We start from the raw sequence: 23,052 nt of genomic DNA on the forward strand, positions 1-23,052 counted from the left end.
ACTGTATCTAACTAGATTGGAGCTCCATGCAACAGCAACCTGCTTAACCAGAACAGGTTTTTTCCCACTGAAAAGCCCAGCCATATTTTCAACAATTCCTTTTTAAACAGGAGGACTAGATGGGACCCTGGCAATTTTATATAGTGCCTGATCTAGTGGTTGGCAACGCTGCCCTCAGTGGGGGGTTGGAGCCGAATGGTCTTTGAAGCCCCTTTCAACCCCAGTCATTCAGTGATTCTCTGATCCTATGATAATTTTCCAAGAAAAATGTTTCAGAAATCTATGATCCTGCTATCACAGCTGGCTGCTTCTCAGGACTACCCTGGAGGATTTATACAACCATGATGTGACTATTTCATCTTTCCAACTCCCATTGACTAAAGGAGATCCAGATTCTCTTATCAAAAACAAGCTATTCTGTGCCTGGGCTCCTGGGGAAACCAGGAAGAGATAGTCATCTCCTCCTTGCACATCTCCAACAGCAAAATCATACCTTGCAGTAGAGATCACTTGCTGTGTGGGTAGCTTTAGGTGGTGATGGGTCAGCAGTTGGACTAGATGATCTTAGCAGTCTTTTCCAACCTTAATGATTCTTTGTTCCTAAAGCAAACATGGCAAAAACATGAGATGAAGAATATCATGTTTGTGCAGGATCCAGGACTTGTTTTGAAGCTGGCACCTTGCTTGCACACAGATCACACTAGAAGATTTTCCCTGGGTTTCTTAGACAAAAAATCATAGGAAAAATTACTGAGAATTTTCATCTTATCTATCTGGTCTATAACCTGTGCTGCAAACTATAGCCAAGAGCTTATCCACAACCCACACCTTTCCCCAGAGCCACTTCTCTGCCCTCTGCAGCACAGGACATCAGTGACACTGAACTGGCGAACAAGGTAGCAAGGACACACATCACAAGATTCCCTTCTCTCCTTATTCATTGTATTTTCCATGCTTTCCCCTGGCTTTCTTCCTCAGTGCAATGCTCTGTGATGTTCCCAAACCTGTGCAGACATAAGGGGGTACAGAAGGAAATGATGCAGTAGAAAGTAACTAAGGACTCACAAACTGCAAGTCCTCTCAGAGGACCCTGAGAGCCTCTTTCTGTTTTATTCTTACATGTGCAAGACTTCCTGATGCAGTGATGCAGATGTTCTGCTGGAATAAATAAGGTAGAAAGCAGACTGGGGTCTGCGTGCCCCAGGTCATGGCCATGGCATGGAGCACCACAGGACGGGGGATTACATCCCTCCATATAAAGAAAGTCCTTCACGTGTCCCTGTGAGGTGAAAGCCACACTGATACTGGCTTCAGTGAGCCTACGAGCCAGCAGTGTGCCCTTGTGGCCAAGAAGGCCAATGGTATCCTAGGGTGCATTAAAAAGAGCATGGCCAGCATGTCAAGGGAGGTGATCCTCCTCCTCTCTATCCTGGCAAGGCCACATCTGGAGCACTGTGCCCAGTTCTGGGCTGCCCAGTTCATGAAAGACTGGGAACTACTGTAGAGTCCAGCAGAGGGACACAGAGATGGCTGTGGGCCTGGAGCATCTCCTGTGTGAGGAAAAGCTGAGAGCTGGGGCTGTGAAGAGAAGGGTGACGGGGGAATCTCATCAATGCTTATGAATATCTGATGGACAGGTGTCACATAGAAGAGCTGGGCTGGTTTTGGTGGTGCCCAGTGATAGAACAAGGGGCAATGGGCACAAATGGAAACATAGGAAGTTCTGTATGAACATGAGGAAAAACTTCTTTTACTGTGAGGGTGACAGAGCACAGGAACAGGCTGCCCAGAGAGGTTGTGGAATCTCCTTCTATGGAGATATTCATGACCTGCCTGGATGCTTACCTGGGTGGCTTATTGTAGGGAACCTGCTTTCGCAGGGCAGTTGGACTCAATAATCTCTAGAGCTCCAACCCCTGCAATTCTGTGATTCAGCAAGAGAGGAGGATGAAGGAAGGAGCTGGACAGATTTGCTCAAAGCTCAGCTGGAACAGCCAAGCAGGTGCACAGGAGGTGTGTAAGGAGGAGGTAAGGACCCTGTCAGAGAGATAAGGCTTGGGCATGGCAGGAGGATGTCAGGGACCATGTCAGGGACCCAGTCAGTGTCAGAGATCATGAAGGGAGATGGAAGGAGAGGAGCTCCTGGTGGAACAGAGATGGAAGTGTCCCTATGGGACTGCACAGTGACTGTGTCCCTGATGCCCTACTTGTTCCTCTGGTGACCAGCTCCCTGCTCAGTGTCCTCAAGGGCTAAGCTTGGTTCCCACATGTTTAGGGCATAGGTGACCATAAAGCAGTGTTACTTTTGCTCAGGAAAAGACTTTCATTAGCTCTGCTCCCTTTGTAACTTACTTTCCTCCCAGGGGCTGACAGAACTGCAAACATTTCCTCCTCACAAATGAAAGGAAGAAGTCATGAAGAGACCATGCCCTGAAGGGAAATAATAAACAAGCCCATGACAGCATCACCTCTTTGATAAAATGCTGGGAATGTACTATGAGAACATCTCAGCAAAACATGGCTGGATAATAGCCTGGAGCAAGAGCTCCCAGCTCTGTGTGGCCCCAGCTCCTGGCTTGCTCCACTGCAGCTGATCCTATCCCTAGCGAGCCATAGGCAGATGTGGAACTGGGGGCTCTGCAGAAACACTAAGGCAGAAGGAGGAGGATGACAGAGGGGAAAAGACTGAGGAGGAAGAAGAGCAACAGAAAGAGTGCCCTAATGAAAGAGGACAAAACATGGAAGACAAAATAATCTCAAAGACACTGGAATACAGAAGGGGAGCATGAAAGGGCTGAGTGAAGAACAGGTCATGGGAAGGGAAAATACCAAAACGATTGAATAGCAAATGTTTTGTACAGTCTGTCTCCATAGTACATGACACTATCTTCAGCGCACAACCTCTCCCTGCCCGCCCAGGGGCAGGGCGGTGCTGCTGCTCTCTCCACTTTGAAGGCACACACAGGCTCCTGCCCAGACCTACAAAGGGTCTCCAGCGTGGGAAAGCTCTGCATCGCTGCTCCTCGCTTCCAGGCAGCTGGCACGGGTTTATAGCATAAACAGGGGGAGTGCTCCTCCCAGAGACAGCTCCTGCGACCAAGGGAGGACCCACAGACACTGCAGCCCAGACACTTTCTGCTCCCACTTATTCTCCCCTGGATTATAAACACATATATTTTTACCCTCACGTTTCTCTTCAAAACAATGCCTTGCAAGGGAATTCGGGACTCAATACTTCAAATATTGGAAGGCCACAATGAGGTCTCCCCATAGTCTTCTTTTTTGACTCTTTAAACCCATCCCCTCACACTGAGAACAGGATTCAGGGCTTTAAAGTCACTGAACTGAAATCAAGCAGAAAGATTTCTTCAGGACCAGAGTCTCTCCTGCTTTGCTGCTGGGTAGGGGTCAGAGATTGCAAGCAAGCCCAGAAGGTTTATGTGAAAATTCAGTTGTTTCAGTGACTGAGCTGATGCCAGTTAAGACACAAAATTCAGCTTCTACAGGTTGCCCCAGTGACCCATTCTGAATGGAGGGCATTACCCAGATCTTAGCCATCCTGGTTAGCTCCCCGTGCTCTGGGTCTGCAGCTCATGGCCAGAGACAGTGCACCGTCATAGTAAAATTCTGAAATGAAATGATGAGTTCCAGCGACATATGCCTCACTGTGCTTGGTTCTGAGATGGCAGGGAACCCTGGTGCAGACCTCCCCAGGCAGCCTGCTGCATTCACTTAAACTATGACATCTTTAGCTCTGATAGCCTAGGCAGCTGAATCTGACACAAAACATCCACCTGGGACCATTTCCCATTGATGGAAGCCAGAAGGATGAACATCTATGGTGGTTCCCTGCAGGTTCATCCAGAAAGGCGTTGCTGTACTCTCAAATACAACCTGGAACAGTCAAAAACCACCTAGGACAAGACAAGCCTGTCTGGCAGGGAAGGCGTCTTCCAGTGAGGAAATTAGAGTAAGGAAAGCTTTAATTATGAAACTACATCAAAATTTTTCCTTAGGACAAAGGACGAGGTTGCCCTTCCCAGTATAAACCAGCAAACTCCTTTCAGTTATGATGCAAATGCAGCTTTACTCTGGCTCCTCAAGAAAGCTGGTTTCAACCAACTTTATCATAGCTCAAAACAAATGAAGAAGAATATCTGGGAACTGAAAAGCCACCTCATTTGTATGGCTTTTATTGCTCCCTGTTGCAGCATTCCTAACAAGGGTAGGGAGGTGTAACAGTCTGTTGCTGGAGACAGAGCACAGGGGCAGACACAGCTTTTGTCTGGTCTCTGTGCATTCTTATGTCTCTGTGGAAATGGGTGTCTCCTGGAAATATGGAGATCTGTTGAGTTTCTGCTCCTGCCCAGGCCATAATCTCCTGGTTGGGGAATTCAGCCCCAGTTCCATAATCTCCAGGATGTGACCCAGTCATACAGAGAGAGGACACGCTAATACATCTACACAGGGCTTGCACCTTGCCCAGGGAGGTTGTGGATGCCCCATCCCTGGAGGTACTCAAGGCCAGGCTGGATGCATCTCTGTGCAGCCTGGTCTGGCAGTTGGTGATCATGCACATAGCAGGGGGTTAAAACCAGATGATTTCTGTGGTCCTTTTCAACCCAGGCCATTCTGTGGTTCTGTGATTCTACGACTCTATGACACAGGGCCTGCAGGAGACCTGCATCTCAAATGTCTCTGTCTGCCCACATTTAGACATGTGATTGAGCCCACCATTAACACAGTCAGTGAAGTAGCTCAGCCCCACACTGTAGTGGACTCACAGGGTGAGCAGTTCACTAGGCTTGTCTATGTCTTGACTGTGTCATTTTAGCACAACAGAACCAGCATGCACATGGAGAGGAAACTAAGCTTGGAGTCCCTATGAAAGTAGAGATTGTGAGGGTATTGTTGTTTTGTCTTCTTCCCTGCTCACCCAGCTCTCACTGAATATTCATGCTACCACTTGTAAGCCTGAGCAGAGTCGTGGGCTTCCAGACCTCCTGTAGCTTGCAGCACCTTTGTCTTGCAGCCATGGACTGCAGAGCTCAGATACAATCAGCTTGTGCATGTGTTCCCTGTGCTGGATCTATGAACACTCTTGTGCAACTGTCCCTCCACTCCATACTCCCTGGAGGCAGCATAGAGGTTCTCAGCATTTCACATTTCATACCTGGAGGCACAAACAATGTCATCTCCATCCCCATATCAAGACTGTTCATCACCGTGACATGTTTTTTAAGCTCAGCTGCTCACCCAGGCATTGCAGCGCTGGGCTGCCTTTCCTGACATCTGCTGAGCTCTCTTGCAGCCTTTGGACTCAGGGTTAGGGGACATGGGTTAGAGGTTTGGCAACTTTTGACTTGGTGTTCCTGCTGCTCAGAGATAAAGGAGGCTTTGGGTGCCCCACCTATAATCTTGTATTTGCACCAGCCATGAGTTAATTGGAAAAGTTTGCCACATCGCCTCTCTGGTGCACCAGGCACTCAGGAGTGGGTAAAACTGTGTGTCCCGAATTAGAAAACAGTAAATAGTCAATACAGCAGATACACAGCTGCTCTGCACTCAGTGCTTTCCTGATGTAAAAGGGGGTGTAGGATTGCAAGGGAAAAGCCCGTGACAAGACCTGACCCGTCTGGCTCTCCCTGCTCTCCACCCCATTCTTGCACTGGTATCCACATTACTGTACGATGAGGGTCACGGAACTGAGATGCATTTTCCATCCTGACCATTCCTATGTCTTGTGTCTTGTACTGGGTCTCATGTCTTATATTCGGACTGGAGCTTTTCAGCAGCCACCACACAGAGCAGTGCAAGAGGGGCACCAACTCACCACACAGCACCCAACTGTCTGCTTGTGGGCTCCCACAGCACTGCCAGCTGGGCTAGAAGGGGCAGGCAGGTGTCCTCACCTGTCTGTAGGCAAGAGGCAGGACACACTCAGAGGCTCTAGGACTCTCCTCCTCTGCCTGTGGGTCAGGATGATCAGCTGCAGGCACACACAAAGTGCAGGATAGCAGCGAATGTTTTGTAGATTTTCCAGATCCAAAAGATGTTTCAGTCTGTTCTGGGCCAGCAGCAGAAATGAGTATAAAGTAAGTGGATATCCTGGAGAGGAAGAGAAGAAGATGGGGTAGATGGGAACTATGCAACTCCCTGGCAAGGCACTAAGGTAGTTTATGATCCTTCAGCTTCTCCTTCATGGAGGCAGTCAAGATCAGCCTGGATGGGGCTATAAGCACCCTGATGAAGCTGTAGACATCCCTGTTCATTACAGGAGAGTTGAATTATGTGGCCTTTAGGGGTCCCTTCAAGCTCAAATGGTGCTGTGATTCCATGATACTATAACCAATAAAACAACTGTATCAGTCAGCATGTTTCATGTTACATTTTTGGAAGTCCGTGCTAGTTGGCATCTTGAGCCTGAGAGTTTATCCTCTTTGTTACCTCCCTCCCATCTATTTAATTTTCTTTCATTCACCTCCTTTGTCAGAGCCTGGATCAGCCCCAGCTGGACAGGTTCTGCTGGGGAGATGCTTTGCTTATAATTTCTCCTCAGATTTGCTCTCAGACAGATATTGAAGAGCAACTAACTCAAGCTTTAAGTAAAAGGTATCTGCTGGAAAGATCTCAACCAAACTAGAATGCTGCAGATCATGTGTAGGCTTCAAGACTGTTCCTATGTGCTCTGCTGCTCCCCATCCTCTTTCTGGCCAAAGAGGAAATGTGCTACAGCTATTGGGGTGTGAGTTGAGTCCATCTGTTCCCTAGTGTGGCTCTTAAGGAAAACTTCTTCACTGTCAGTGTCACCTGCCTCAGCCAGAAGGACAATAGATAGATGATGCCCATTGGCCATGCTCCAGAGGAACAGGCATCCTTCACACTCATCAGAAGAAAGAGCTGAGCTTCCTGCTTGGTCCTTGGGATTGGAGCCACATGCACTGGCAGCGCAGCACAAATATATCATAGAGATTTAGAATCCTCAGAGTTAGAATGGACATTTAAAGGTCATCTAGTCCAACTCCCATGCAATGAATAGGAGCATCCACAGCTCAATCAGCTGCTCAGAGCATGGTCCAGACAGGCCTTGAAAGCCTCCAGGAAGCAAAGCCTGTGCTGAAGGTTGGAGTTATGGAGTCAGTGTCCTTGGAGGTGTTCAAGAAATGTGGAGATGTCATACTGAGGGACACAGTGGGCATAATGGGAATGGGTTGATGGTGGACTAAATCTTAGAGGTCTTTTTCAACTGTAATGATTCTATGATTTGTTGCTGATGTACCACTGGCTCCTCACTGGAAAAGGATACAGTACTGACTCTGTCATTGTCTTGGTGTTTTGGGGAGTGATGGATCCAAAACACGTTTTTAGCCCTAAGCTTGTTTAATGAGGGAACTCCTCTCTTCATTCCTTGGGGAAACCTTAAGAAGTGTTCTCAATGTTGCAAATAGAAAAATATCCTCAAGTCTTTCTTGACTGAATTTTAAATCCATTTCTGCACTCTCACGCTGTAATGTTAAATACAATACACATGTTGCAAAACTTTGCTGCCAGGAGGTTTCACCTGCTTCTTAAATAAAACCACTGCCCTTTAAAATAATTGAGTTTGTGTGTTTTTCATATCTTTGCGCTCTTGACGTTTCCTTCTTAATTGCCATTATATGGCTATATGATAATATTTTCAGTTTGGTAAGCTCATTTTGCTGTATAATTGTTCTCCAGCCCCCTGGAGTGAGATGGCCATGCTCATTTCTCCAGCTGAAGTGCAGCAGTGAGAAGCCACAGGACAGCAGCTGGGTTGCATCATTTGCCTTGAGCTCTTTCATTCTCTCTCATGTGCACACTGCATCCAGAGAAAGCCCTCATGGGAGTTGTTGCTCCTGAACTGGAGCTGAATGGGGCAAAGTGAAGAGGAACTTCCTGCTCAGAATGGAATTTGTTCTGCCAGGAAGGATTTTTATTGTACTACACATAAACAATTAATGAAAAGGAGGCTTAATGAGATGCGCATTCAAGGTTCCTACAAGCCTACATAGATTCCTACATGGAGGTGATGGGTTGACAGTTGGACTAGATAATATTTGTGGTCATTTCCAGCCTTAACAATTTGATGATTCTCTGAATGTTCACAAGATCAAAAGCCCTGGACACACCAGAACTCTGGTCATGCTGGATTTGGGCAAGAGAGCTAAGACTTCTTTCTACCTTGAGGTACATGAGGGCAGAAACCTGAGGCTCTTGGAAGTCCAAGAGCGACATGAGCATGCAGAACTACCAGGGACTTAGAGAAGACAGTCCTTGCCAATGGTGTCCAACAACAGAGCCCCATATCTCATCTTCTCCTCTCCTTTGGCCTGTCCTGAGATAGTAGCGTTGCAACAGCTTCAGGTGTTCCCACACATCACGGCCTTTTCGCAGTCCCACTTTCTCATAGAGTTACCAGATATCTCTTTTGGATGGAAAAGGATGTCATGAACCAAGGGGAAGGTGGTGGGGAAAAAGGAAGAGGAAGTAGCTGAAGTGTGCATGCTGATTCTTTTTGGATGTAAGTGGAAACCTGCCCTGGGGCAGCATCAACAGACCAGCCAAGTGCCAGCCTGCTCCTGCGTCCCCAGTGCTCACTGCTATCAGATGAGAGCTGAAACTCACTTTGGGACAGAGGAGCAGTGCAGAAGGAGTCTGTGCTTTACTCCCAGCACAACCTGCACCTGCAGCAAAGAACTCAGACCCAGATGACAAAAGGAACTGAACTCCTGGCTACTGTTCCTTATAAATTTCATTGGTTTTAAAGCCAGAAGGGTGCCTTTCCTGTCTATTTGACCTTCTGTAATATAGAGGTCTGGGAATTTCCTCTGGAGAGACTTGCTCTTGGAGAACAGCTTGCAGTTTAAGTGAGACACCTTTATGCAAGATAGCCAGTCTTAATTTGAAACCCTCGCACAATAGATATTCCACAGCATCTTTGTTCTAGTGACTAATTACTCTCCCTGTCAAGCATGAATAGCTTGTGGATTTATTTCTTCCTGCATACTAAGTATATTTCAATAGCCTGATGGTTGGAATTCATCTGACCTACAACCTAGCAGTCGTTATTTGGCCAGATGAGTCTTACTTCTCCAAGAACTGTAAAGGCACAGGATTAAGAACATGAAGATTCATTGTTTTGAAATTTAGGTTTGGGAAAAGGAAAAAAAATAGAAAAAGGACAAAAATCAAATCTTAGGGAACTAAACTGAAAACAAACAATCACAATTTGCAGCGACCTAAGGGTGCCTGCTGCCAGGGATGCTGCTGCCTGCAATTAACCTTGTGAATTGGTTGCAATAGTACACAAGGCTTTTAAGCAGATTTTGAGGGGTAAACTTTCAAGACAGAAATAGAACAAAGCAGCAGAAATGGGTCAAGGATGGAGAACACCGAACAAACAGCTTTCTTGCTAGAAATTGCGTGATTTCTAGTTGGTGAATTGAAGGAAATCACATTCATCCAACTTCACTGAACTACCTACCCCCAAAGTGAAAGGAATAAAGCACCAGTAGTGCATGTGGATACATTACCTGAAGGAGTTAATTTGCTTTTGCTAACACAGGCTGCAGAGAGGAAGGGGCTTTGAGGAAGCTTTTGTTACTGACAGCTTCCTCTCTATGGCAAAGTTGACTGTCAAGAGCTTAAAAATAAAACGAGCACTGACATCGTACAATGTGGGTACTGACATTTTATTTCTTAAAAAGGCAAAAAAAAAAAATACATTGTTTTAGTGACTGGAAATGTGTACAAAGTTACATATATCAAAGAATTCACGCATTAAAGAAACAGCCTTCAAAAGAGTTTCTCTAATGCAGAAGCGTGGGACCTACAAATCTGTCACAACTGACACTGTTTGTTTCAAACACTCTGTATAGCACAGCCATCCTCTGACACACCGGTGCTATAGGAACCACTGGGGTCTGAACTCAGACCCACATCAGAAAAACAAGGGTAGAAGAGTCCTGAGTGCCAGGGATGGCCCCACAATTCTGCAAGGTAGAAAACTCCAATCACAGAGTGACAAAACCTAAGCCTGACTTGGGCAAACCCAACAGTTATCTCCAAGCTGTCAGAGAATAGGCAGTTCCCACACATCTTTAAATTAAATGATCCCCATCTTGGTTTGTAGTAACAGCTTTTTAAGGCATGCACTTATATATCTCTATATATAAAAAAAAAAAATACTATTGTGAAATTCACATGAACACACACAACTTTAGCAACACCATGTTTTCAGTGGAACTTGGCTATTAGCTGCTTGCAGTTTATATACAAAGCTGATTAATAAGAAAGGCTACTACAGGGAGCCAAGCTTTCTTTCCAGGTTATCCCCTGACTAAAACAAGGATTTCCTATGTTTTGTCTTCCATGAGTTGGCAATATTGAAAACTGTGATTCGAACACCAGGGTGCAGTGGCTTGTAAACATTTTGTCTCAGTATTACATTAAAATCCAGTGCATTCTCACTCTCTGCTCTGACACTATGGATCAGTGGATTGATACAACCTTCTGTGAGCTCATGGGAGAAATGGAAACTTTAGCCAATTAAAATATTGTAGATAAGTCTGTTCCTGGTGTCAAGTCACTGACTTTAGAGTAACACCAAGCACGAATTTGATCCATCATAGAGTTGCAGGAAACTTTTTCCCAGGATGTTAGAATTTCAATTCCTCACTAGAAAAACAATTTATGTTGTACATGGTCCCTGCTCTGCAGATGGGGCACATATTCAGAGGGAAGCAGTTTGCCAAGCTCAAAGGCCAGGCCAGCAAAGCAGCCCAAGAGAGCCCCAGGTTCCTGATTAATGAGACCCATGCTGGAGTTGTTGGACAGCAATGCCCACCTCGCCCCTGTTTCCTAAAGTTCTCAACCCCCTTCTAGAAGTAGGGGAAGATTATACAATACTGCATGGAAGGAAAAGGCTCATAGGAAAGAATCTAAAGCAAATGCATCAGGGATATTTAAAAAAAAAAAAAATAAAAAAAAAATAAAAATTAGAGGCTAGAATAACTCAAGACAGGAAAAAAAACTCTTCCTGTTCTTGTTGAAGCTCTTCTTAACTCCCCCCTCCTCTCCACCAGCTGCAGTCCTGAGTAATAAATGTCTGCCATATCTGGATGGCAGCTTCCTCAGACCCTTTCCTTGTGCTTCACGTTGGCCAGCTTGACTGTCTCCTGCTCAGAGGCAGCTGGAGAAGGCTCGTCGTGACATCCAATCATCAGCTGGTAGACTATCACTCCTGCAATGGCCCCAAGGAAAGGAGCAACAACTGGAACCCACCACCACTGCTTGCCAGTCCTGAAAAGAAGAAGGAAATGCACAAGGTTAAGAATTGCAACTTAAGCATTTGGATACTTGTGTTTCAGTCTGGAGTAACGCAAAATCTGATTATCTGCAAACACTGACGTGCAAGACAACAGCAACCCTATGTCCACAGTGACATCCAAGGCAGTTGCTGCATCTTGCTGCAAGTTCTGGGGACAAGCACTTTGGAGCAGCTGCTTCCACAACTTCTACAACTCGCTCTCCAAGAAAGTAGGGAAACCATCATTGTCAGAGCTAGGCACTTTCACTTCCCTCCTGCTGCCTGCAGGAAGGTACTCCTTTACAACGTATAACCCCTACTGCTCATAGTTCTCAGTTTTCTCCAGGTTCAACAAAATAAAACAGAAGCCCTGCACTTCCTTCCATTAAAAAACAGTGGATAAGATCGTGTTCAAGGTGCACATGAGCTTCTCATCTCTGAGACTCCCTCCCCAGAGTTCATTAATTTTCTGGAAACTGCTGAAGTTCTATGATTTTTTGAAGAAATCAAAGCAGAGCAAACTGTCTTTTAAAGAGGTTTATACATTCTAAAGACACCATAAGGGTGCTAAGACTACTTGAATCTCAAACCTTTTTTTTCCTCCTTGATGCACAAGGTTTTCATTGGCAAGCTCTTACCAGAACACTTCAGTGCCCCAGCCGGCAATGGCTGTGAAGAGACGAGGCCCGAAGTCTCTGGCAGGATTGACAGCATAGCCAGAGTTGAAGCCCATGGAAGTTCCAATAACGAGGACAACAAAGCCAACTGTGAAAGCTTCCAGCCCTGTGGGAACAGGGTTGTTGTAGGGATCCACGATAGCCAAGACGCAAACAATGAGGGAAGCGGTGCCAATGAACTGGGAAGGGAAAAATGAGAAAGAAGAATTTAATCCAGACTAATCTTTTAAGAAAGTTACTTAATTCTTCTGAAGTTCCATGGTTTTAGGACTCATTCTCTAAAGTGGAAAAGCTACAATAAAGGATCCCATGGCACTGTCAGACAGAATTAGACTGAGTGTCCAGCTGGGAAAGGGATGATGGAGCACGTTCCTCCTAACAGCTGATAAATTCCTTTGTGCTCACACCTCTTCCCCACATACAGAAGAGCAATCAATAACTGTGTGAGCAGCCAAATCAGCTGAAGACATCTTCCAGAATGTGCTTCCGAGCTGTGTGCTTTCTCTGACTAAATGAGAGGGCCAAAACAAACCCAAAATATCCCTCTTTGAGTTCTGGCTCCCTCCAGACACCTCTTACCTGATCAAAGAATCCGTTCACAACATTCAGATGCTGAGATGGGTAGGTGGCAAAGATACCAGCTGTGGCATTTTCTCCTGTTACATACAGGTGGTTGGAGCCAAAAGCCCAGATGGCATCTGGAGGTGGAGAAGAAGCAACAGTCAGAGCCCAAAGAAACACTAGTCTGAATCCTAATTCCCCCTACCAGGTGCCTAAATGCCCATGCTGATACAGAAGTCAAAATCTCAGATATTGCTATGGATCTGATGTGCAGCAAACACATTGGTCTCTGACTTTCCCATGCAATTAGTTTCCCCTTTTGGGGATGTCTTGTAGAGCCGCTGGCCACTCATCTACTGCTGTGCAGAAGCTGGATAACTACTCTAAGCAATCTGAATATGTTTCCTCCACAGACAGTTAAGATCAAAATAGATGCTTCCTGAAGGCAGATCATCTTTGTTTTAAGCAGTGGTTTAGGATAGGATTAATTTTCTTCTGCAAAGAATCTGACATTAGCCCACCTACTAGAAAGGTAACTGATGCTGAGCTGAAGTTGTAACATTTACAGCAATAACAGTCATTTCCTCTCCTTTACTGTGAAGTGAAAAGCTGATGGTGATAATGCCAGGGTGGCAGTTTCCTCCCTCTCATGCTTCAGGTGGAAGCTATGACAACCCAGATGAAACCCAACCTTCAGCTCAGCTGAAGGGCACACTGCTCCTATTGACTGAAACGGACATTAGAAGGCAAGTCTGAGTCAAAAAGTCACCCTTGATATCTGAAGAAGAGTGATTTTCTAGGATTCTGTACTGCAGTAGATGTGAACTCTTTGTTTATTAAAAAAAAAAAAAAAAAAAAAAGAAAAAAAAAGAAAAAACCACACGAGGACAAAATGACTCTGGAAAAATGCACGTATGTAAAGCTTCTATCACCATTATTGTTTCATCAACATCTCTGGGAGATCTGCTGTAATCTAAATAGTAAAGACCTGCGCACATCATACACACTTTCTGCACCTACCATGGTAGAGCCCAAAGACTATGCCAGCTCCTAGGAAAGCTCCAAGTGTCTGGGCCAGGGCATAAACTGGTAGCTTGATCCAAGGCTCTCGAGCCAAGAAGCACATGGCAAAAGTGACAGCTGGATTCAGGTGTCCACCTGCAGAAAGACAGAAGGTTAGTGAACTTTTATGGGCAGAACTTGAGTCTGAGAGATGAGTCACATGGCATGGTAGTCTCCACATAGGAAAAGTGCAGCCATCTAGGCCTACACACCATTTGTCACAAGTAAAATCCAGCCCACACACAGAGATGCAACATACCTGACACCTGGCCGGCGATCAAAATGCCAAGCATCACAGCAAAGCCAAAGGCAAGATTGACAGTCAGGAAACCTCCATGGGTCCCTCGGCTGAGCACGATCTGTGCAACAGAGCCACAGCCAAAGAGCTGAAAGAGAAGAACAGACTGAAATTACCCTCTGTAATTCACATCACTTGCTGACCGACACTCTTAACTGCTCTGCTTACACCTGCATGGGTTGTTGCAGCACACTCGTAACTCAAAGCTTCTGCATTCAGTTACAGAAAAGTCGCAAGGAAAGCCTGCTCCCTGGTTAGGTAAATTGAATCCAAAAGAAAGGGGAAGATGCATCAGCTCACAGTTTACATCTCCAGGGGACTGGACAACTTTGTCCAAACATATGGTGGCTAAAGGTAGGTGAGAAGAATCATTGCTCAGATAAGGGGCCTAAACTCCTTGTTGTTAAAAAGGGCTGATAACTGACACAATAGCACACAGACTGGCAGGGCACAGTTTTGTTATTGCCTGGATATTAAGACATGGCTGAAGAAGGCTGTGTTCACCTTGCCAGAGACATTCCTTTCAAGCCATAGCTGAGGGACTGAAGTTGTTTTCCTGAGCTAAGGTACCCATGCTTGTCCCAGCCCCAAGGTTTGCCCCCTGCCATGGGCAATCTGAGCACAGCCCACACCACCTCGACACAATGAGATCTTTCTTATGGCAAAGGAATATAGGAAGAGATAAGGGCAACAAAGACGCTCTGTCTCTGCAGCATCAACAAGTATTGAGAGCTCTGGGTAACAACCCACTTTTGTTGAGTGATAAGTAGTGTTGCCTAATAGCTAAAGGAAGCATGTGCTCATTCTGAAAGACATTTGCTCTAACTAGGTGATTCTTTTTCTCCCAGTCACATCCAAGAGCCATACTTCCTATGCTCACCCTTAACAGTCCAGACCAATTTCCCCTGGCTGTTCAGTTCATCACTCATCCAGATGGATGCCTCCTGCCTAGCCATGACCCTCCAGTACCCACCATATATTTTAAGGAGCCCCAGTCCTAATCTTCTGTAAGCTTTTATCTTCCACTGGCTTAACCTGAACAGATTCTCAGGGCATACCAAGGATTATCTCATCACAAGATACTGAGAGCATCCTTAAACTAGGACAGGGATAACATCTTGCTCAAGATCCTCAAGGCTAGTGCCCAGACCTTGTGCCCATGTCTGCCTACCCATCAAGACCTTCTGCTTCTGTAAATTCCATTATTCCAAGATTACTCAATTGCCATGAAGGAAATATCTGCTCTTAGGGGATAAACCACCAAATAGGCATCGGGTACACAGGAGTGGATCTCTTGACCTCTCCTGCCAATACTGGACATACCCGTTGAGCAACACACAATTCAGTTGAAGGGCAAAGCCAAACCACAGCCAGTACATCCCCTCAAGTGACTGATGAATTACTAAGAAAACACTGCACTCAATCTGCTGGGAAAGGAGTGGCCAAGTAGGCTGCAGGCTGACTCATGAGGTGGACACTCTGTACTCAGGTACCTCTTGGCACAGGACCCTCTGCTGGGAGAACAAAGGAACCTGTAGAACTTGTTAGTTAACAAAGTGATATCCAGCACTGCTTTCTGCTGGGTACACAGCAGCCCATTCCATGTCCTTACACCAAGACTCTCACTTGGAAAACCACAGCACAGGAGATACCTGTGCAAAGGCAGAAAAGATGAGTTGTTGAGAAGCAAACAGAGATATCACTTTGTCCAAGCCACTGAGGCTACAAATGGCTACAAATGAGCAAAGAACTTGCTAATGACCAGGGTGCCATCTGTTCCTTCCCAGAGGAGTCCCAGCACACATTAGGCAGAGTTTTGGACAGAGCACCTGGCTATGGTGTTTGTATCTCTACAGCCAATACGCATAGCAGTCCAACCAGGAGGTAAGCCCAGAAAAAGCTGCAGTAAGCAGCTGAGTTTGGCATGGTTGGCCCCAGTTTACTGTAAATTGGAATCATGGGATCATGGAATGGCTTGAGTTGGAAGGGACCTTAAAGATCACCTGGTTCCAGCCCCTTGCCATGGGCAGGGTTGCTACCCACTAGACCAAGCTTATTCCCATTTATGATGGAACTTATGTCATTCACTCTGAAGGAACTGTCTGTTCTGCAAGTGGATGGTGGCTGGCTCATCAGGCACACATAACTTTTGGTCACAGAAACCACATAGTAAAGTTCTGCATTCCACCATCTGCAACTGTACTTATTCACAAAGGTCTTTTCTTAGACTGGAGGAATTCCAGCCCTGGTGTTTCTCAAGAGGCTATTCTCCATCCTCCTCTCTGCCACCCTACACCTGGCAATAGCTCCCCAGCTTTTTCTCAGAAGAAAGTCAATGAGCCATAGAAAAACACCCTGGAGCCACTCCATAGGAGCATTACAATTACTTATCAGATATGCCCTAAGAACTGTTTGGGTTAATTCAGCATAACAGTAGGAAAAAAAAATGACCCGAAGTAGATTAAAATTAAAAAGTAAGGTAATATTTAGGGACAAATTTGAGGTTTGATATGCTTGTGTGCAATTCCATCCCGCATCAATGGAGTCCCCTAAGCATGAACACATTCCCCATACATAACATTCAGATCATGCTCAACCCTGCTCTTGTGGCAAATGGTTTTACATGACATCATTTGGTACGAGCTGGCAGCACTGGGTGGCAGCCAGCAAAACACTTGCATATGCCAGGTGTAGGGGCAGCTTTGGTACATGTACCAAGTGGTTATGTTGTCCAAAGGGATACAGTTCCAAATCCCTGTATATGCAGATGCAAAAATCTAGTTACTATCATCAGATACATGTAAAATACATGATTGCCTGTAGCAAGATTTATTTTGCACCTTCAGTCATTTTGTTTTATGACTGATGAGGTCCTCTTGGATGCCCTTCACATGCAGTGAGGAGAAATGGCAGCATATGGAATGGAGCCCAACCTCCCAACATGGGTATCTAAATCAAGTCAAGTGGCTCAAGTTAGGGTCGCATCTTCTCTACTGATGTAGTCAACCAACTCTGACTTTCCCATCTAAGTTTAGGCAGAACAAATCCCACCAACTCAGTAACACTTTTCTTTCCTTTATCATTCAAGACCCCTAAAAAGGCAGCAGCAACAGATATGTCAGAGCCCAGATGACATACCTGAAGCATGTCACATGTCACCGTGACCTACCATGATGCTCACGGGGACAGGGCTCAAAGTTCACCATCCTCTGTGACAGATTTTGTCATGACCCACTTTTCCAGATCTTTGCACTGCCATGTGCCTATTGTTTTGCTGTGGTAGTGACATAGAACTTATGGTCACATCATTTCCAATTCCACTGTTTGTCAGTATTCCCTCAATTTCTTCTCCCAGGCCATACAAGACAGGATACCCTGACCATTCTTAAGTCTCCCTTTTCCACTACTTAAAGAGTTCAGGAGCATCTAATTTGAGCTTTAAGGCAAGGAAAATTATATCAAATCCAGACAGCATTTATTCAATTAAAATTAATGGACTTAAGCTCATGCAAGGGATGTAAGTGACCACTATGGCCAGGAGATGGATGTGTACACCCAAGGGAAGATGATCCCATGTTCTTGATTTTAATAATCTGCTGCCAACATGTTCTTACATTACCAGAAGAACATCTTAACCGGCAGAAACTCAGGTGTGTCCCTCACAAAGGCAGAGTGTGCAGCCTTCAGCTGTTATATCCCCATGACCCATTAGACAAGTGTTTTTTTAAGTGCTAATAAAATGATTGCAACAAGCCATTACTCAGATGTCTTAAAGCTACTCTCCCAGGAGCTGTGGTCAATGCAACCATTAAGCATGTTAATGGAAAACAGCTCCCTAATTTCATCTTTCTGTTTTGAACAGATCTAATGGCTCTCACAGCCAATGGGAAAGCTTCTCAATCCTCTTTCCTCAGGAGCTGATCCAGCTCTATGTGCTGCAGAAAATTAATAGGAACACACCGTGTTCAGCAGGATCAGTGAGTTGAACTGGTTCAGGGATGAAGGGGCTGGCAGACTCCAGGAGCTGAAAAAGGGAGGAGATAGCCAGAAACTGGTTGCTGGGTGTAACTTCATACTCAGAAAAACTCCCTGTGTCCAGGTTGTGGTTGAGAAGGGCCATGTGGCTTTTCCACCCAAGGTAACAAACATTCTGTCCTCCCCCTGGCAGAGAAGCCCTGGAGTTAGTCAGAGCTGGTAGGAGAGGGCCTTGGAGGACACAAACATGTTGGAAAAGCTAATGAAGAACTAATGGTTAGTGGGTTCACGGACACATCCTGACCAAAACAGCTCTGTAGATGAACTCAGGCGGAAGACGGCACAGCAGCCAGGTTCCCTCCCTCTCCTGCCCTCCTTCCTTTGTTGGTGCTTTTTCACACCTTCAGGCAAAACACAAAAGACTCGGGTGGATTTACTCTCGGATTTCAGACCGATTGATCTCTAAATCAAGACAGGAAAGTTTTGCTGGCATAGCCCAGAATGACTGTTATTACCCAAGCTGCAACTTTCCCCTTCGGCCTGAAAAATAAAGTAAGTCAGTCAGTGCATGGGAAGAGCTGCTCAGCCCCTGCTGCCCTCCGGTGGACGGCGAAGGTGACATAAGGGCAGTCAGATCCTGGGGATAATGCCGGGGAAGGAACCCTGAGATACCGATGGAAGATTTTAAGCCGTCAGATGTGTGTGTGGAGACTCTCTATATCAGCGTGGAACTCAAATCCGTGACTCTCCCACAGTCCTTCCAAGGAAGAGAGAGAGAGGACAGAGGATTGTCACCTTATAGGCAGCTCAAAACCACTGCCCGCCTACCTTCCCTGTAACTGAATGCAGGATAGGGTTGAGGCATTGCAAGCACAGAGTATGGCCTCTTGCTGCCTGTCACAAGAAGCAGGACCCATCTGGAAAGAAGGGAAGATGAAGAGAGATCTCTCATGAAGAGAGATCCACCTCCAGTGTGCATGGACCTTCCTCAGCCTCGTGGTCCTTGCATCCAGAGGACCTTCAAAAGCCACAGGGGCAGTGCAAGGAGAAACATTTGTGCCTTTCCTCCAGCACCTCTTGAACAAACAGGGGGGTTGTGACTTAGAGGTTGCAAAACAGGGGAGAAATATCATATTCCACAGCCTGGCTGGACCTACCAGCTCTACCCACCAGCCAGCCTGGGTAGGAACAAAAGGCAGATTCAGATGGTCTGTAATGTTACAGCTCCCTCTGCACCAAGTGCTGTCTTAAAGCCAAGTGTAGCAGCAGGACTGGGTAGATAAGACGGGCTGAGGGAAGCTGCACCATATGTACACCAAGGGCTACAACAACACTGCAAAGAGCTCAGTGCAAAGAAAGAAAACAAAAACAAACAAACAAAAAACCTCCACAAAAACTGAGCAACCTACAGCACAGCAGCTGGGCATTAGTGGGGAAACTTGTTATTTAGCTTGTTCAACACTTCCCCATGTGTACTGAAGCAAGAACATGTTCTGATATCCCCGATGTCCATCAGATAAGGAAGCCTTAGCTCTTAGAAAGACCTGGACTTCACTCACAGTATTGGGCACTGCTGGAGAAAGCTGCATCACACTAGGGCAAGTTGTAGTGCCTGAGCTCTCATCTCTGTGGGAAGGAGAATCTCCCTGCTCCTGCACTGGGGCAGCATGGCTACAGTTTGGGATGGCTAACAAGCAGCCCTGAGCTCTTCTGGTGGTAGAGGTGGTGGAGAGCAGCAGCACTGCCAACAACTGATGAGGTTCCCCTTCCCAGCCACCTTACTATTCTGGTTTCTGTGGTTCGCAGCACACTCAGACTCTAAAGAGTTCCCACCTGTCCACAAAGGCAGGACAGCCTGGCTGAAAAGCAATTAGGAATTGTTTTGTTCCTTCCTCACGCCTCAGCAGCAGTGAATCATAGTTAGTCTGACTTGGAAATCAGTTACAATAGCAAATTACTTCTGCAAACTTTAAAACTGAACAGGGACAGCTATAGTATTTGCAGCCAGCAGACAAAGGCAAACAGTCTTTAAGGAAAGCATGGAGACCTGCCGGTGGAAATCTTGCTTTAGTGAGTTGCTACAGCAATAAAACAAATAGCAAGCGAGTCGGAAAATGCCTTCGTGTTTGCATTGCTTAACTATTGCCAGCAAGAGGTGCTTCTGACACCAATATAAACTTCAAACCTAACATATCAGAAAGTATATGCTGGGAGTGGGGGAAGAGGGGACTGACATCTTCACTATCAAAGGAAACAGAAGCAGCATTAAATTCTTGTAACAGGAGGGTCACAAGCAACAGACTGCAGCTCCGTTGTGCAAGGCACATAGGAAGAACAGCAACTCAAGAGCAACTCACCTTTGTGCTCTTCAAGGTTTGGCTGCTTAGTTGGATTTTTTTTTTTTTTTTTTTTTTTTTGTTGTTGTTTTGTTTTTTTTTGTTTTTTTGTTTTTTTTTTGTCTTAAACAAAAAAGCAGTATTTTCTCTTACGTAACATTCTGCTGCCTTTATAACTCTTACCAGCAGGTAAGAACTGTGGGGTTCTGAAATGGTTTTGCTCTCGAAGAGCTTTAGAGAGCTGCTATTATGCAAGCGAAGGGAAGGAGCGAAGAAGCTGAAGCCATTCCAATATCCACGGCGGGACAAGTTCTACATTACGCAGAGCAATCTTAAGTAAGCTGCAAACTTTAAACACTGGGCTCAGGAAGTTGACTTTGGTGTGAATGATACCAAGCCTTAAATCCATCCCCAGTATTGCCCCATTCTAAAGAAATTCATGTGCAGCCAGCACCACCTCCCACAAAAGCAGCTTCATGGATTCCATTCTCTGAAGCCCAGAAGAGATGCTTGCTGGGCTCAGGTGCAGATAAATGCTTTTGCTTCCAGTTCAGCCTGCTGGGACTTCTGCAGGACAGAAGTGTCTGCTTTCCCTCCAGGCAGAATCAGGATCTCTGTCCTGGGATCATCTGGCTAAATCCATTACCAAAGTCCTCTGATAAGGACAAAAGTCAACTTCAAGACTTTTGCTTCTACCTTCAGGGCAGTTGATGAAATAAAAAGATACAGAGAAATATGGGTGATAGGGAGCAATTAAAAATATTAAAACAAATATAATATATAAAGTGGCAGCTTATTAGCAGAAGAACAGACTGGGACAGTTGCAAGAGAACCCCTTCCCTCTCTGTATTCCATGCTAACAGCCAGGCAAGGTTCTCCCAGTGCATCTGCTCCCACAGAGCACAGAGCTCCCACTGTAGAGGAGCTACAGAGATCCCAGATCACTTTGGGACAGAGTTGAGAGCACCAATAAAAACAGCATTTTCTTTGGTCCCGGGCACCAGCTCAGGGAGTCCTGGACAAGGTGACAAACTGCTTTTGCACACACACATGAAAACAGAGCGAGCGTGGTGCTCCCTGAGGCTGATGGTGCCCACCCTCATTTGGAGTCTGGATAAGCAGAAGGACCAAACCTTTCCCAGGGCTCTGAGCACACCCTGACTCCTTTCTGCCATAAAGCAGAGAGACTGTAGGAGAAAGTTGTGTCAACAGAAAGAATAACTTACTTTTTAACTACAAGCCCTCTGAAAGCTCACACAGCTGAAGATGTGCTTCATTTCTCCAGAAGAACCAACCTGGCTAGCGGGAGACATTTTTCCCCCAAGCACTACCTTGCTTCTATCCTGAGACTCACTGCAGAGACTTTCTGCTGGTTACACTCCTATCAGCTTCTTATCACCATTATCCCAAGTATCTCTTCCCTAGGAAACCAACAGAACACATCCTACAAAAAAAAAGTCATCAGAGCTGGATCGTTCCAGAGATAAAGACACTGTGCTTGCAGAGCTGCTCTCTTTTAGGATAAGTAGCATTTTTTAGTCACCTTTATCCCCCTCTGCAAGACTTATAGCCCTCTCATCCCCATAAGCAAAGCACATGCAGCTCCCTCAGCCTTCCTCTGCCTTCAGCCCCCCTGGCCATCGGTGCTCTCCCCAGACCACCAGTTAGAGAGGCACAAACCCACAATCAATCTGCCATCTGGGTTTACACCACTTCAGATGAATTTTCACCCACAGACTTTGGCTGTGTTGTCACCAAGTCATTGGGCATCGCACAGTCCTGCATTTTTGGTCTCCCAACAGGAGATGCCCCCATCTCAGTGTTGCTGTACTGCGATCCCCATCCTTCACTGCTGTCCTACCTGCTCAAATCAGCCTTTCAGCCTCAAAGATATCCACCCAACTTCATCTCTTATATCCTGTCCCTTTGGAAACCCAGCACTACAGCAGGCAGCAGAGTTTTGTTGAGTGACTGCTTACAAAATGTGTTTTGTAGCAGGAGTGACAGCCTTGTGCTGCCACGCAGGCGGGATCAGCTGCCAGCACGGGCTGTCCTGGAGGCATGCAGCCCTGCTGATAAGAGACCCTGCAGGACCTGCAGCAGGCAACAAAAAATTATGCTGAGGCAGTTTAATTCTGCCTGTTTCTTCTTCACAGGATGCAAAAACAAAACAAAGCAAGTTTTTCACTGCCCGGATGATAACACTTGAACTATTTCAGTGCCAAGACAATACTCCAGGGCAGAGTGGGGAAGGAAGTTTTGCATGATCTCTAGCAAAGCACTTGCTCCGATACAGAGTCTGCTCCCTGCACTTTGTGAACACACAGACACATTACAGTCCCTCAGCACCTGCTGAGCTCTGCTCCTTGCAGTAGCCCCAAAGCTCACTGTACAACACAAGGTTTTCCTCTACGGATAACACCTGTTCAAACAGGCAGGTTGCACAGGAGCTGGGCTCATCCACCTGCAATTCTCAGCAGCAGCACAGTGCCAGGACTGGCACATTCCCCACACCAGGATGATGTCCCCATGCCCCAGCACAGACTCACCACCAGGATCAGCGTCCCCAGGCACTCAGCCAGCGCTTGCCGCACCAACTTATTTCGGATCCTCAGGTGCTCCTCGATGGTAGCAAGCACGTCCTTTTGCCTCCCCATCACAGCAGATGTGTCTTCCCAGCAGTATCACGGACCAGCAGCAGCTGACAAAGCCTCAGCAAGATTTCTTCTCCAGCAGAGCTGCCCCTGCTTATAAGTAAGTTTGCGGTGCCTGACACACCCCCACCCAGTGACCACACCCCTTCCATACTCTTCA

At 46.1% G+C, this 23,052-nt stretch overlaps 1 protein-coding gene across 1 annotated transcript; it reads right to left on the reverse strand.

Moving 5' to 3' along the window:
- Positions 1–9,693: 9,693 nt before the first annotated feature.
- Positions 9,694–22,964, reverse strand: LOC140264162 (aquaporin-3-like). Its single transcript, XM_072359707.1, has 6 exons — positions 22,788–22,964; positions 13,889–14,015; positions 13,588–13,725; positions 12,586–12,704; positions 11,968–12,185; positions 9,694–11,322 (listed from the first exon to the last, which is right to left on the reverse strand). The coding sequence occupies exons 1-6, from the start codon at positions 22,893–22,895 to the stop codon at positions 11,154–11,156; spliced, it is 879 nt and encodes a 292-aa protein (XP_072215808.1). The 5' UTR covers positions 22,896–22,964; the 3' UTR covers positions 9,694–11,153.
- Between the last annotated feature and the right edge of the window lie 88 nt (positions 22,965–23,052).

Source organism: Excalfactoria chinensis, chromosome Z (genome assembly GCF_039878825.1).
Source record: "Excalfactoria chinensis isolate bCotChi1 chromosome Z, bCotChi1.hap2, whole genome shotgun sequence".
NCBI classification, from domain to species: domain Eukaryota; kingdom Metazoa; phylum Chordata; class Aves; order Galliformes; family Phasianidae; genus Excalfactoria; species Excalfactoria chinensis.